General features: G+C 46.0%; 1 protein-coding gene across 2 annotated transcripts in view; it reads left to right on the top strand.

Annotated features, from left to right (window-relative positions):
* The first annotated feature begins 648 nt into the window (after nt 1-648).
* Nucleotides 649-12,390, top strand: part of LOC134492051 (zinc finger protein 850-like) — a 34,209-nt gene continuing 22,467 nt past the window's right edge. The window contains exon 1 of one of the 2 annotated variants that reach the window (XM_063296169.1): nt 649-3,134. In XM_063296169.1, the coding sequence (XP_063152239.1) occupies nt 673-3,134 (2,462 nt within the window). In that variant the 5' untranslated portion in view covers nt 649-672. Of the gene's footprint in view, nt 3,145-12,390 lie in introns of both variants that reach the window. The other variant, XM_063296168.1, reaches the window with a different exon arrangement.

Raw genomic sequence — 12,390 nt, 5'->3', positions numbered from 1 at the left:
AATTAGTATTTCTGTGTTGGAAAAAGCCTCTCTTAATTAAGAAAATGTGCAGTGATTTCAGAAATGGGGTGGTCAGAGTAAGTGTCCGGAGTCTCTGGCTTCAGCACAGCCTGGAGAAGATGACAGCCCCACCTCCCAGCTGCTCCACTCCACATTTGGTCGGAGGAACACTGTTTCACAATCTGCTGGCTAGAAGCAGCTGTCAGGAGGACACAAGGGATGATTCCTGGACTTCTCCTTTATCCGGAGAATGTTTCTGGGATCAAAGGGTCCTGCCGCAGCGACCAAAACATGCCATGATGTTGATTCCCCTACCGGAGATTGGGAGGAACCGGTCAGTCTGCCATTCATCCCCTACCAGAAGTCAAAATCCATTGTCATGTAAGCTTTTTTGTTGTTGTTTTCACACGTTGTGCAGCCAGTTCATAAGCAATAATTAAACTAACCCTTTTATGTGAATCTTATAGACAAAAAGAGCCTTCTGGACAACTAAGAATCACAAGCAGCGTTAAAAAGGAAAGCAAATCAAGCCAGCAATCAACATTCTTCCATTTCCTCTGGAAAACCACAAGCCTCTTCTCCTTCGCCAGCAGGTGGCAGACAAGAGAGAGAAAAACAGGAAGAGTTTTGAGCTGGAAAGCGTTGACTATGTGAAACTCAAGGAAACATTACATGAAAAGGTCAAGCGGGAGAATTTCCCAATTCAGAAAAAGAGAAATTTGTGCGAGGACCAGAGACTGCAGTTCACGGCTGATGATGGACAAGAGGATCTACAGCAGAAAAAAGCCATACAAATGCTCTGAATGCGGCAAAAGCTTCACGTGGAAGAGCTCCCTGCAGGCTCATCGAAGGACCCACCCTGGAAAGGACCCCTACCAGTGCCCTCTCTGTGGCAAAAGCTTTAGCAGGCACGACACCCTGGTAAAACACAAGAGCGCACACACTGCGGAGAAACCATATGAGTGTCTGGATTGTGGGAAACGTTTTAGTTATAATTCCAGCCTGGAGAGACACCAGAGGACTCACACAAGAGAGAAACCATATGAGTGTCTGGATTGTGGGAAACGTTTTAGTTATAATTCCAGCCTGGTGAAACACCAGAGGACTCACCCAGGAGAGAAACCCTATCAGTGCCTGGATTGTGGGCAAAGTTTTAGTCACAATTCTCACTTGTTGATACACCAGAGGACTCACACAGGGAAGAAAACACATGAGTGTCCGGATTGTGGGAAAAGTTTCAGTGTGAGGTCTGGGCTAGTGAAACACCAGAGGACTCACACAGGAGAGAAACCCTATGAATGTCAGGATTGTGGGAAAGCTTTCAGTCGGAATTACACTCTGGTGATACACCAGAGGATTCACACAGGAGAGAAACCGTATGAGTGTCCAGATTGTGGGAAACGGTTCAGTTGGAATTCCTCCCTGGTGAGACACCAGAGAACTCACACGGGAGAGAAACCCTATCAGTGCCTGGATTGTGGGAAAAGTTTTAGTCATAGTTCCCACCTATTGATACACCAGAGGACTCACACAGGAGAAAAACCGTATGAGTGTCTGGATTGTGGGAAACATTTCAGTCAGAGTTCCTACCTGCTGATACACCAGAGGACTCACACAGGAGAGAAACCTTATGAGTGTCCAGTTTGTGGGAAAGGTTTCAGTCATAAGTCCCACCTGTTGGTACACCAGAGGACTCACACAGGAGAGAAACCATATGAGTGTCCGGACTGTGGGAAAAGTTTCAGTCAGAGTTCCTACCTGGTGATACACCAGAGGACTCACACAGGAGAGAAACCGTATGAGTGTCTGGACTGTGGGAAAAGTTTCAGTGAGAATACCAGCCTAGTGAAACACCAGAGGATTCACACAGGAGAGAAACCCTATCAGTGCCTGGATTGTGGGAAATGTTTTAGACATAATTCCCACCTGTTGATACACCAGAGGACTCACACAGGAGAGAAACCATATGAGTGTCCGGACTGTGGGAAAAGTTTCAGTTCAAAATCGACCCTGGTGATACACCAGAGGACTCACACAGGCGAGAAACCCTATGAGTGTCTGTATTGTGGGAAAAGTTTCAGTCAGAATTCATACCTGATGATACACCAGGGGACTCACGCCGGAGAGAAACCATATGAGTGTCCAGATTGTGGGAAATGTTTCAGTGGGAAGTACAGCCTAGCGATACACCAGAGAACTCACACAGGAGAGAAACCCTATCAGTGCCTGGATTGTGGGAAAAGTTTCAGTTGGAAGTTCTACCTTGTGATACATCGTAGGACTCACACAGGAGAGAAGCCATATGAGTGTCCAGATTGTGGGAAAAGTTTCAGTTGGAAATCCTACCTTGCTATACATCGTAGGACTCACACAGGAGAGAAACCGTATAAGTGTCCGGATTGTTGGAAAGGTTTCAGTAAGAATTCCCACCTGGTGACCCACCAGAGGACTCACACAGGAGAGAAACTCTATGAGTGTCGGGATTGTGGGAAACGGTTCAGTTGGAAGTCCGACATGGTTATACACCAGAAGACACACGCAGGAGAGAGACTGTATGAATGTCCGGTTTGTGGGAAAAGATTCAGGCAGAATTCCTACCTGGTGATGCACCAAAGGACTCACACAGGAGAGAAACTGTATGAGTGTCCGGATTGTGGGAAACGTTTCCGTTGGAAGTCCTACCTTGTGATACATCGGAGGACTCACACAGGAGAGAAACCGTATAAGTGTCCGGATTGTGGGAAAGGTTTCAGTCAGAATTCCCACCTGGCGATACACCAGAGGACTCACAGAGGAGAGAAACCCTATGAGTGTCCGGATTGTGGGAAAAGTTTTAGTTGGAAGTCTGACCTGGTTATACACCAGAGGACACACACAGGAGAGAGACCGTACGAATGCCTGGTTTGTGGAAAAAGTTTCAGGCAGAAGTCCTACCTAGTGATACACCGTAGGACTCACACAGGAGAGAAACCATATGAGTGTCCCGATTGTGGGGAAAGTTTCCGTTGGAAGTCCTACCTTGTGATACATCGGAGGACTCACACAGGAGAGAAACCGTATAAGTGTCTGGATTGTGGGAAAGGTTTCAGTCAGAATTCTGACCTGGTGATACACCAGAGGACTCACACAGGAGAGTCCTCTGGGGTTCTCACCTTAGGAGTTCCTTGATTGGGCTGTTGTTTGCTGCTTGGTTGATCGACTGAGTTAATATTTCCTTGATTAAGGTATGGCGATGACGATTCTCAGTCATCCAGGTGGAATTGTCTGTAGGTTGTGTCATGGCAACTGGATTTCTTTCCTTTTGGTAGAAATGTTTCGCTGCTTGTCCAAGCAGCTTCTTCAGTCTGGCCATTAAGGTATATTGTAATTGTTCATCTGGTGCTACTCTTTGCATATCAGGCTGTTGATTGCTGCCAAGGAGGTGTTCTGGTCTTCTGGTTTTTCTAATGTCTCTCTTGAATGGTATTTATATGTTGTTTACCTCTATGTTTCTGTTGATGGCTGCTTTGTCTGAGTGCCACACTTGCAGGAATTCTCTGGCGTTTTTGGATTTGGCTTGGTCTAGGATGCTCTCAGTTTCCCAGTTGAAGGTATGGTTGAGTCTGTCCATGTGTTGTGAGATTAAGGAGTTTTCATCGTGTCCTCTGACTGCTAGTTGGTGTTCATGGATGCGCTCTGCTAGTTTTCTGCCTGTCTGTCCTACATATCCTGTATGTAGATGACACCTTCATCATAATAAAAAAGGAACAACTGGAGGAAACACATGAAACCATCAACCATCAACCATCTTCAAAGGAATAAAATTCACAAGGGAAGAAGACAATAACAACGCACTACCCTTCTTGGACATCCTCATCAACAGAGGAAATGATGGCATCCTTTTGCCCTCCACTCTCCCTAGCATCAACATCTTCTCCAGGCTGTCCTGTCTTCTCATTATGTGGCCAAAGTATTTCAGTTTTGCCTTTAATATCATTCCCTCCAGTGAGCAGTCTGGCTTGATTTCCTGGAGGATGGACTGGTTTGATCTTCTGGCAGTCCAAGGCACTCTCAGAATTTTCCTCCAACACCACAGTTCCAAAGCATCGATCTTCCTTCGCTCAGCCTTCCTTATGGTCCAGCTCTCGCAGCCATATGTTACTACGGGGAACACCATTGCTTTAACTATGCGGACCTTTGTTGTCAGTGCGATGTCTCTGCTCTTAACTATTTTATCGAGATTTGTCATTGCTCTTCTCCCAAGGATTAAGGGTCTTCTGATTTCCTGACTGCAGTCAGCATCCGCAGTAATCTTCGCACTAGAAATACAAAGTCTTTCACTGCTTCTACATTTTCTCCCTCTATTTGCCAGTTATCAATCAAGCCGGTTGCCAAAATCTTGGTTTTTTTCAGGTTTAGCCGCAAGCCAGCTTTTGCACTTTCTTCTTTCACCTTCATCATAAGGCTCCTCAGTTCCTCTTTGCTTTCAGCCATCAAAGTGGTATCATCTGCATATCTGAGATTGTTAATGTTTCTTCCAGCGATTTTAACTCCAGCCTTGGATTCCTCAAGCCCAGCATGTCTCATGATGTGTTCTGCGTACAAGTTGAATAGGTAGGGTGAGAGTATATAGCCCTGCCGTACACCTTTCCCCATCTTAAACCAGTCTGTTGTTCCGTGGTCTGTTCTTACTGTTGCTACTTGGTTGTTATACAGATTCCTCAGGAGACAGACAAGATGATTTGGTATCCCCATACCGCTAAGAACTTGCCACAATTTGTTATGGTCCACACAGTCAAAGTCTTTAGAATAGTCAATAAAACAGAAATAGATGTTTTTCTGAAACTCCCTGGCTTTTTCCATTATCCATCGGATATTGGCAGTTTGGTCCCTAGTTCCTCTGCCTTTTCTAAACCCAGCTTGTACATCTGGCAATTCTCGCTCCATGAATTGCTGAAGTCTACCTTGCAGGATCTTGAGCATTACCTTACTGGCATGTGAAATGAGTGCCACTGTTCGATAGTTTGAACATTCTTTTGTGTTTCCCTTTTTTGGTATGGGGATATAAGTTGATTTTTTCCAATCTGATGGCCATTCTTGTGTTTTCCAAATTTGCTGGCATATAGCATGCATTACCTTGACAGCATCATCTTGCAAGATTTTGAACAGTTCAGCTGGGATGCCGTCATCTCCTGCTGCCTTGTTATTAGCAATGCTTCTTAAGGCCCATTCAACCTCACTCTTCAGGATGTCTGGCTCTAGCTCACTGACCACACCGTCAAAGCTACCCCCGATATTGTTATCCTTCCTATACAGGTCTTCTGTATATTCTTGCCACCTTTTCTTGATTTTTTCATCATCTGTTAGGTCCTTGTCATCTTTGTTTTTGATCATACCCATTTTTGCCTGGAATTTACCTCCGATGTTTCTAATTTTCTGGAAGAGGTCTCTTGTCCTTCCTATTCTATTGTCTTCTTCCACTTCCGCGCATTGCTTGTTTAAAAATAATTCCTTATCTCTTCTGGCTAACCTCTGGAATTTTGCATTTAATTGGGCATATCTCCCCCTATCACTGTTGCCTTTTGCTTTCCTTCTTTCTTGGGCTACTTCTAGTGTCTCAGCAGACAGCAATTTTGCCTTCTTGGTTTTCTCTTTCTTTGGGATGTATTTTGTTGCCGCCTCCTGAACAATGTTGCAAACTTCTGTCCATAGTTCTTCCGGGACCCTATCTACTAAGTCCGGTCCCTTAAATCTGTTCTTCACCTCCACTGCATATTCCTTAGGAATATTAGTGAGCTCATATCTAGCTGATCTCTGGGTCTTCCCTAATCTCTTTAGTCTGATCCTAAATTGTGCAGTAAGACGTTCGTGATCTGAACTACAGTCAGTTCCAGGTCTTATTTTTACCGACTGTATAGATGTCCGCCACCTTTGGCTGCAAGGGATGTAGTCAATCTGATTTCGGAGTTGTCCATCTGGTGAAGTCCATGTATAAAGCCGTCTCTTAGGTTGTTGGAAGAGAGTGTTTGTTATGCAGAGTGAGTTGTCTTGGCAAAATTCTATCAGCCTATGTCCTGCTTCGTTTTGTTCTCCCAGGCCATGCTTACCTGTAATTCCAGGTGTCATTTGACTGCCCACCTTAGCATTCCAGTCTCCTGTGATGAAAATAACGTCTCTTTTAGGCGTGTTGTCCAGTAGGTGCTGCAGATCCTCATAGAACTGCTGTACTTCAGCTTCTTCAGCATCTGTGGTTGGGGCGTATATTTGGATCACTGTGATGTTAGATGGCTTGCCCTGAATTCGAATTGAGATCATTCTATCGTTTTTTGGATTGTATCCAAGCGCTGCTTTAGCCACTTTACTATTAATTATGAAGGCTACTCCATTTCTTCTGTGGTCCTCTTGTCCACAGTAGTAGATCTGGTGGTCATCTGATGTGAAGTGGCCCATTTCAGTTCACTGACGCCCAAAATGTCTATCTTTAATCTTGACATCTCACCAATAACCACATCCAATTTGCCCTGGCTCATAGATCTTACATTCCAGGTTCCAATGGTGTGTTGATCCTTAGAACATGGGATTCGCCGTTCACCACCAGCACCGTCAGCCGCTAGCCATCCTTTCGGCTTTGAGCTAGCTGCGTCATCACGCCTGGGGCTAGTTGAACTCATCCTCTGTTCCTCCCCAGTAGCATTTTGACCATCTTCCAACCTGGGGGTCTCATCTTCCGATGGTATACCAACGTATCTCTGGTTGTACTGATCCTTTTAGTTTTCACGGCAAGAATACTGGGGTGGGTTGCCATTACCTTCCCCAGGGATCGCATTTAGTCTGACCTCTCTGTCATGACCTTCCCGTCTTGGGTGGCCCTTCACGGTTTAGCTCATGGCATCATTGAGGTGCTCAAGCTCCAGCACCACGACAAGGTAACGATCCTTTGCTGAAGCAGAACATCTTGCGCAACCCAAACGACCCAGTAGCCCAAGAAGAAAAAACGAGTCATCTACACCATACAGTGTAAGGACTGCAGCAGCCACTATGTGGGACAGACAGGCAGCAAACTAGCAGAGTGCATCCACGAACACCAACTGGCAGTCAGAAGACACGATGAGAACTCCTTCATCTCACAACACATGGACAGACTCAACCATACCTTCAACTGGGAAATGGTGAGCATCCTAGAACAAGCCAAATCCAGAAAAACGCAAGAGAATTCCTGGAAGCAATCAACACCCGCATATGCAAAGATCGACACCGGGATTAACAGCAGATGAACAATACACCCTAATTTAGGAAGCATTAACTCAGTCAACAAACCAGCAGCAAACAACAACCCAATCGAGGAACTTTTAAGGAGAGAAGAACACCCCCACCAAACAACCAGGGCAAAGTATGGTATATAAACAGAGGGCAAAGTCCACTCCCTTTTCGCACTGAAGATGTTGCCTGGTCTGGCAATGAAACGTCTGCAAGAAAACAACAAGGCTCAGAGAGCACCAAGGACTCTACAACCATTAGAATGGAGAATTTAGTAGGGACGTTTGTGGCAGTGACAAAAGCCCTGTAAAGTTTCAGATGGAAAGGCTGTTCTGCCTTGCAGTTGAACACGATTAAGAGCTGCAGGAATCGTGAGCTGAGGAGAAAAGGCATCGTGGTTTTCAGCATAGGATCTCCAGGTGTAGGAACAGCCCCTGCTGTGATCGTGTTTGCCTGGAGGTGCCTGCTTGTTAGCCTTGGATGGCTGTGGGTGACAGCAGCGCCAAGAGGCTGAGCCTTTTGTTGCATCCCGCTCGGTGGTGGAGGTGGGAGAGAAGAACTGCACAGTGGAAGATGTTTCATGTCTAGAAATGCATTGTGTAAGAACCATTTATGGCTCTTGAGAAGGAAAAAACTGGGTAGTGTTAGAGTTGCTGTGAACGTGGGGCCAAGGTAGGGCAAAGCTCTCTTCCCAAGACGTGGGAGATGTTTCCATTTCTTCCACCCCTCTCTCAGGGCTTCTTTTTATATTTTCCCAAGAGTAAGGAGAGGAGAATTATTTGGAACCATTAAGTGGCATTTTAGCTATGCAGATGAATGATCCTGATTTTGCTGAGTTCAGAAGACACCAAAGAATTCAAGGCTTGTTCATTTCAGTAACACAATTCAGTGATCAGATTATAATACTTTTTTTCCTAGTAGATCACTTTGCATATGATCCCTTTGCAGAAGGACAGCCAACAACCAGGACCAGGCCGGGGGTGGGGAGGAAGCCTGAGCCTCAAGGTCCGAGTGGCTTCGAATGTTAACCTCTGCAAAGTTGTTAAACTTTAAAATATTCAAATTACATTTAATTGTCTCTTCCTTCCGCTCTCTCGCTCTTTTTTGGTGCCATATTTTTGTGCACACCTGTTATGATGTCCTATTTTATTACGGTTAGGAGCTGCAAATACTTGAAATGCTTCAAAAGCCTCTGGATCTTTGAGGGGGCCATACCATAATGCAACATCTTGCATTCTAAACAGTATTTAGAGTCCACCCCAGTGAGGGCAAAGTATACTAAGTGCCTACGGAATACTGACGTCTTTGGGGGATAAAACAGGACAATAGAGAGGGAATGGAATGGAATGGAATGGCTTGGTGGAGGCCATGGCTGGCTGGCTACTGCAAGGGTTTATGGCAGCTCGTCTGTTTCTTTTGATTACCATCCTGCGCAGACTTCCTATTTTTTCTTTTGGGAGATGTCTCATGCGTACACCCAAACCCGCAGGTGGCAAAAAGTGGGGCAATGGGTATGAGTGTGAGGATGATCTTAATAATAATGTATGTCATGCTTAAGAAGTAAGTGCAGACCAGAAAGGAAGGAATATTAAGTGAATTTGAATATGCAAAGATGCAAAGAGACCCATTAACACTGACACTAAGGGAACAGTGGAATACCCAACAAGTAGCCCCTTTACAATAAAAAGAACAGATAAATTAGACCCCAGAAAACCTACTAAGAATATATCTATTTTCTACGAAAACCCCTGTGTCTGTTGGTTGGTTTGTAACCTCCAGTTGTGCAAAACAGTGCATCAGAGGGCAACAGGCTTTGAACCAGGCTACCTCAAATGGGCCAGCTTACCGAATGCCACAACCCGTCACTCCCGTGTCCGGTGGTGACGGCAATGGGCTAGAAGCCAGGAGGCGGTGAATTCTAGTCCCGCCTGAGGCAGGAAAGCCGGCTGGGGGACTTTGGGCCAGCCATGCACTCCCTCAGCCCAGCTCACCTCGCAGGGTGGTGGTTGTGGGGAGAATGGGAGGACGGAGGAGTAACAGGTGTGTTTGCCACCTTGAGTTATTTGTAAAAATAATAAAGGGATAGAAAAGAAATAGGAAGGAAGGAAGGAAGGAGGGTATGTGGCAACAGCCTTGGGGCCATCTCACACCAGCTTCTGCAGCTCCTGCTGACTTTTGTCAGGACGTTCCTAGAGCAGCCCAGGAATCCCTGTATTCACAGCGTTTTCTTCCCACTAGGACAATGGCTTCCTTCAGAGTAGGCAAGTGGGAGAGAGCGGAACTTGAGATCTGTTGCTTGTGAATATGCGTGTATGCTGCCGCCATCGTATGACTGTGTGTACTTCCATCGTTTCCTTCTCTGTAGCGTGTCAATACCCATGCGTTGCTTTTGTCTGCAGGGGAGGCACCCACCATCTTGGTGAGGACCCCTCCGGTGTGTGCGGTATCGATAAAGACCGCGGTCAGCCTTGATTATTTGTGCCCTGAGTCCTGTCTTGATTCCACACCACCTCAACTTTCTTCCGTATAAGGAACCTTCTTCCTCCCTCACTCCCTCACTCCCTTCCTTCCTTCATTTCTTTCCTTCCTTCCTTCCTTCCTTCCTTCCTGGGGCCCCTTGACCATTAACTAAGCAATACCTTCCTCTGTCCTTGGAATGTACACCTGATCTCGTTTCTACGGTAACAGCTATCTGTCAAGGCCTGTGAGAAAGGAAGAGTAAGGAGGCCAACAGAAGTCTTTGAGGAAACAGAACAGGGTTTCAGAGCCATAATAAAAGTGCAAGTGTTCTAAGATATTGTGAGAAGGGTTCAAGGCGTCCCCCTCCTCGTCCTTTCCGAACTCTCTTTCCCTGGCCTTTCCCTGAACGCTGTTTCCCGCCAAAACCACTTCCCCTCCGGACAAGGCAAAGGAATAGAAATCACAGGGAAATACAGCACAACAGGTCAGGGTTAAAATATGAACAGGAAAACCTGGACATAGAATTGTGTCAGGAAAACACAAGTGGGTAAAACAGATTCCCCGGTAAGCTAATCAGACTCAACAAGGAAATTAAATCAAAAGGGCTAAGGAAACTAGCCGAGGTTTCCCTGATGAAGGTGAGGAAAATCCACTCCCCCCATTTCAATAGTCTCAGCGGGGGCCTAATTTCCTCAAGGACAGAAACCACAAAGCAACGGGGTTCGCAACCACAAAAACGCCTCCTGTCTTTTAGTCGGCCAATCACGGCCTCTTCGGAGGCCCCCTCGCAAGACGCGGGCCAAAGACGTTCTTATTAAAGAGGAGCGCTTTCCCGCCTTTTCGGCTAACAAGAGCCCAGCTTCCCTATATAAAGGGCTCCTGGGGAAAATGCCAGTGTAGCCGCCTCCGGCAGCTGATTTCTCTGACCGTCGCAGAAAAATAAAGATGATGATAAAGATCCCCTCTGTCCAAGCAACCCCCTGAGTCCTTTTATTCCTGGGTCGGAACGGACCTGGTAAGATTTCCTTCCAACAATACCAAGGCGAAATATAGAATATATGAATATGAAATATATTTGTATTTAAGTTCTATCTACGTAAAATCATCTATCACTGTCTCCAACTTGGAAAAGGACGCAGGAGAGTCCAGTCCCTCTTTTGGGGGAGGTGGGCAGTAATTAAATTTGAGTAATAAATAGTAAATGAAATGAAGGTGCAGCCACCTGGCAAAATGCGGCGAGAAGGTAAGGGAAAGGCACTGACTGGGATTTCTCCTGTTACCTTGAAGTGGAACCAGGAAAGCTGCTGATCCAAGGAGCGATGGAGAGCAGGGGCTGTTCCTAAACCTGGAGATGCTACGCTCAAAACCACGATGCCTTTTCTCCTGAGCTCAATACTCCTGCAGCTCCCACCCCTCATGTTCAACTGCAAGGCCGAGCAGCCTTTGCATCTGAAGCTTTACAGGGCTTTTGTCACTGCCACAAGCGCCCCTAATAAATCCTCCATTCTAATGGTTGTAGAGTCCTTGGTGCTCTCTGAGCCTTGTTGTTTTCTTGCAGACGTTTCATTGCCAGACTAGGCAACATTTTCAGTGCGAAAAGGAGTGGGGATATATATTTGATTGGTACCAAGGAGGGAGCTCAGAAGGAGGTAAACACAACGGGGTTTTAACACTTTGTAATTGTTAACCGATCAGGTATTTCCAGCCTGCCTCAGTGTTACGTGTCCCTGCATAGCGATTCTGTCTTCCTCTTCCATTCGCCCCCCCATCTCAATTTAAACCCTACAAAATAGAGCCACTCTGTGAAGTGAGGTGACCATATCGCTTAGCAACAGCAACCTCAGCAGTCCCAGTTGCCGTCGTTAAACGAGGACCTCCTTGTACCTTCCTGCTGGCTTCCAACAAGCAAAGTCAATGGAGTACCCAGCAGGAAGGTGCAACTTTCGATTGAGCGACGTCACGCTTAACTGTGGGTGACATCACGCTTAATGGCCACAACTGGAACTGCCGTCAGAAGTCAGTGCAGTCATGTGATGTTTTGCTTTACAACTGTGTCGCTTACCGACGGAGCTGCCGGTTCCCATTGTGGTTGGTAACTGAGGACTACCTGCATTGCATTTGAGATATAGTAGTGACTGCAGGTTATTAAAGGACTTCCTGTAGTAAACTGTTCTGTTAGTAAAGGGGGTGTAATGGCCTTTGCTAGCAGGTAGTAACCTCTCCAAGGCAGTAAGAATTGTTGCATTGCCCTGCCTGGGTGCTGTTCCTGTCCAGTAATGTTTCTAAAGGTACCCTGGTTGATGAGGACCATTAGTTGCATCGTGAAAGGCTCTAATGCCCCCCAAACTGGACAGGTTGTGTGTTCTCATCTCCAGATCAAATCTTTCAATTCATTCGCTTAGTATTTGTTTCTCCTCTGGATTTCTTTAACTTTGTATGACTTATTATCTGGAACAATTTTGATTCATACATAATGCTTCTTTTTCATTCATCGCTAACATTATTGTGAAAAAGAGAGAGCGAAGGATCAAGCCTACTTGCTTGTTACTGACCGGCAATTCGAAATTGAGTCTTCCCAGTGTAAGTCAAACACGGTGCTTACCGAATGAGACATCCTGGATCTTGGCTTTGTATGATCAGCCTTTAGCAGATTTAGAATCTCCTCCTGCAGGAACAAAGCCGGTTTGCTGGGAA

The sequence above is a fragment of the Candoia aspera genome, chromosome 2 (assembly GCF_035149785.1).
Source record: "Candoia aspera isolate rCanAsp1 chromosome 2, rCanAsp1.hap2, whole genome shotgun sequence".
Classification (NCBI taxonomy): domain Eukaryota; kingdom Metazoa; phylum Chordata; class Lepidosauria; order Squamata; family Boidae; genus Candoia; species Candoia aspera.
Note: the sequence above shows the minus strand (reverse complement) of the source record. Positions and strands in the feature narration are given on the sequence as shown.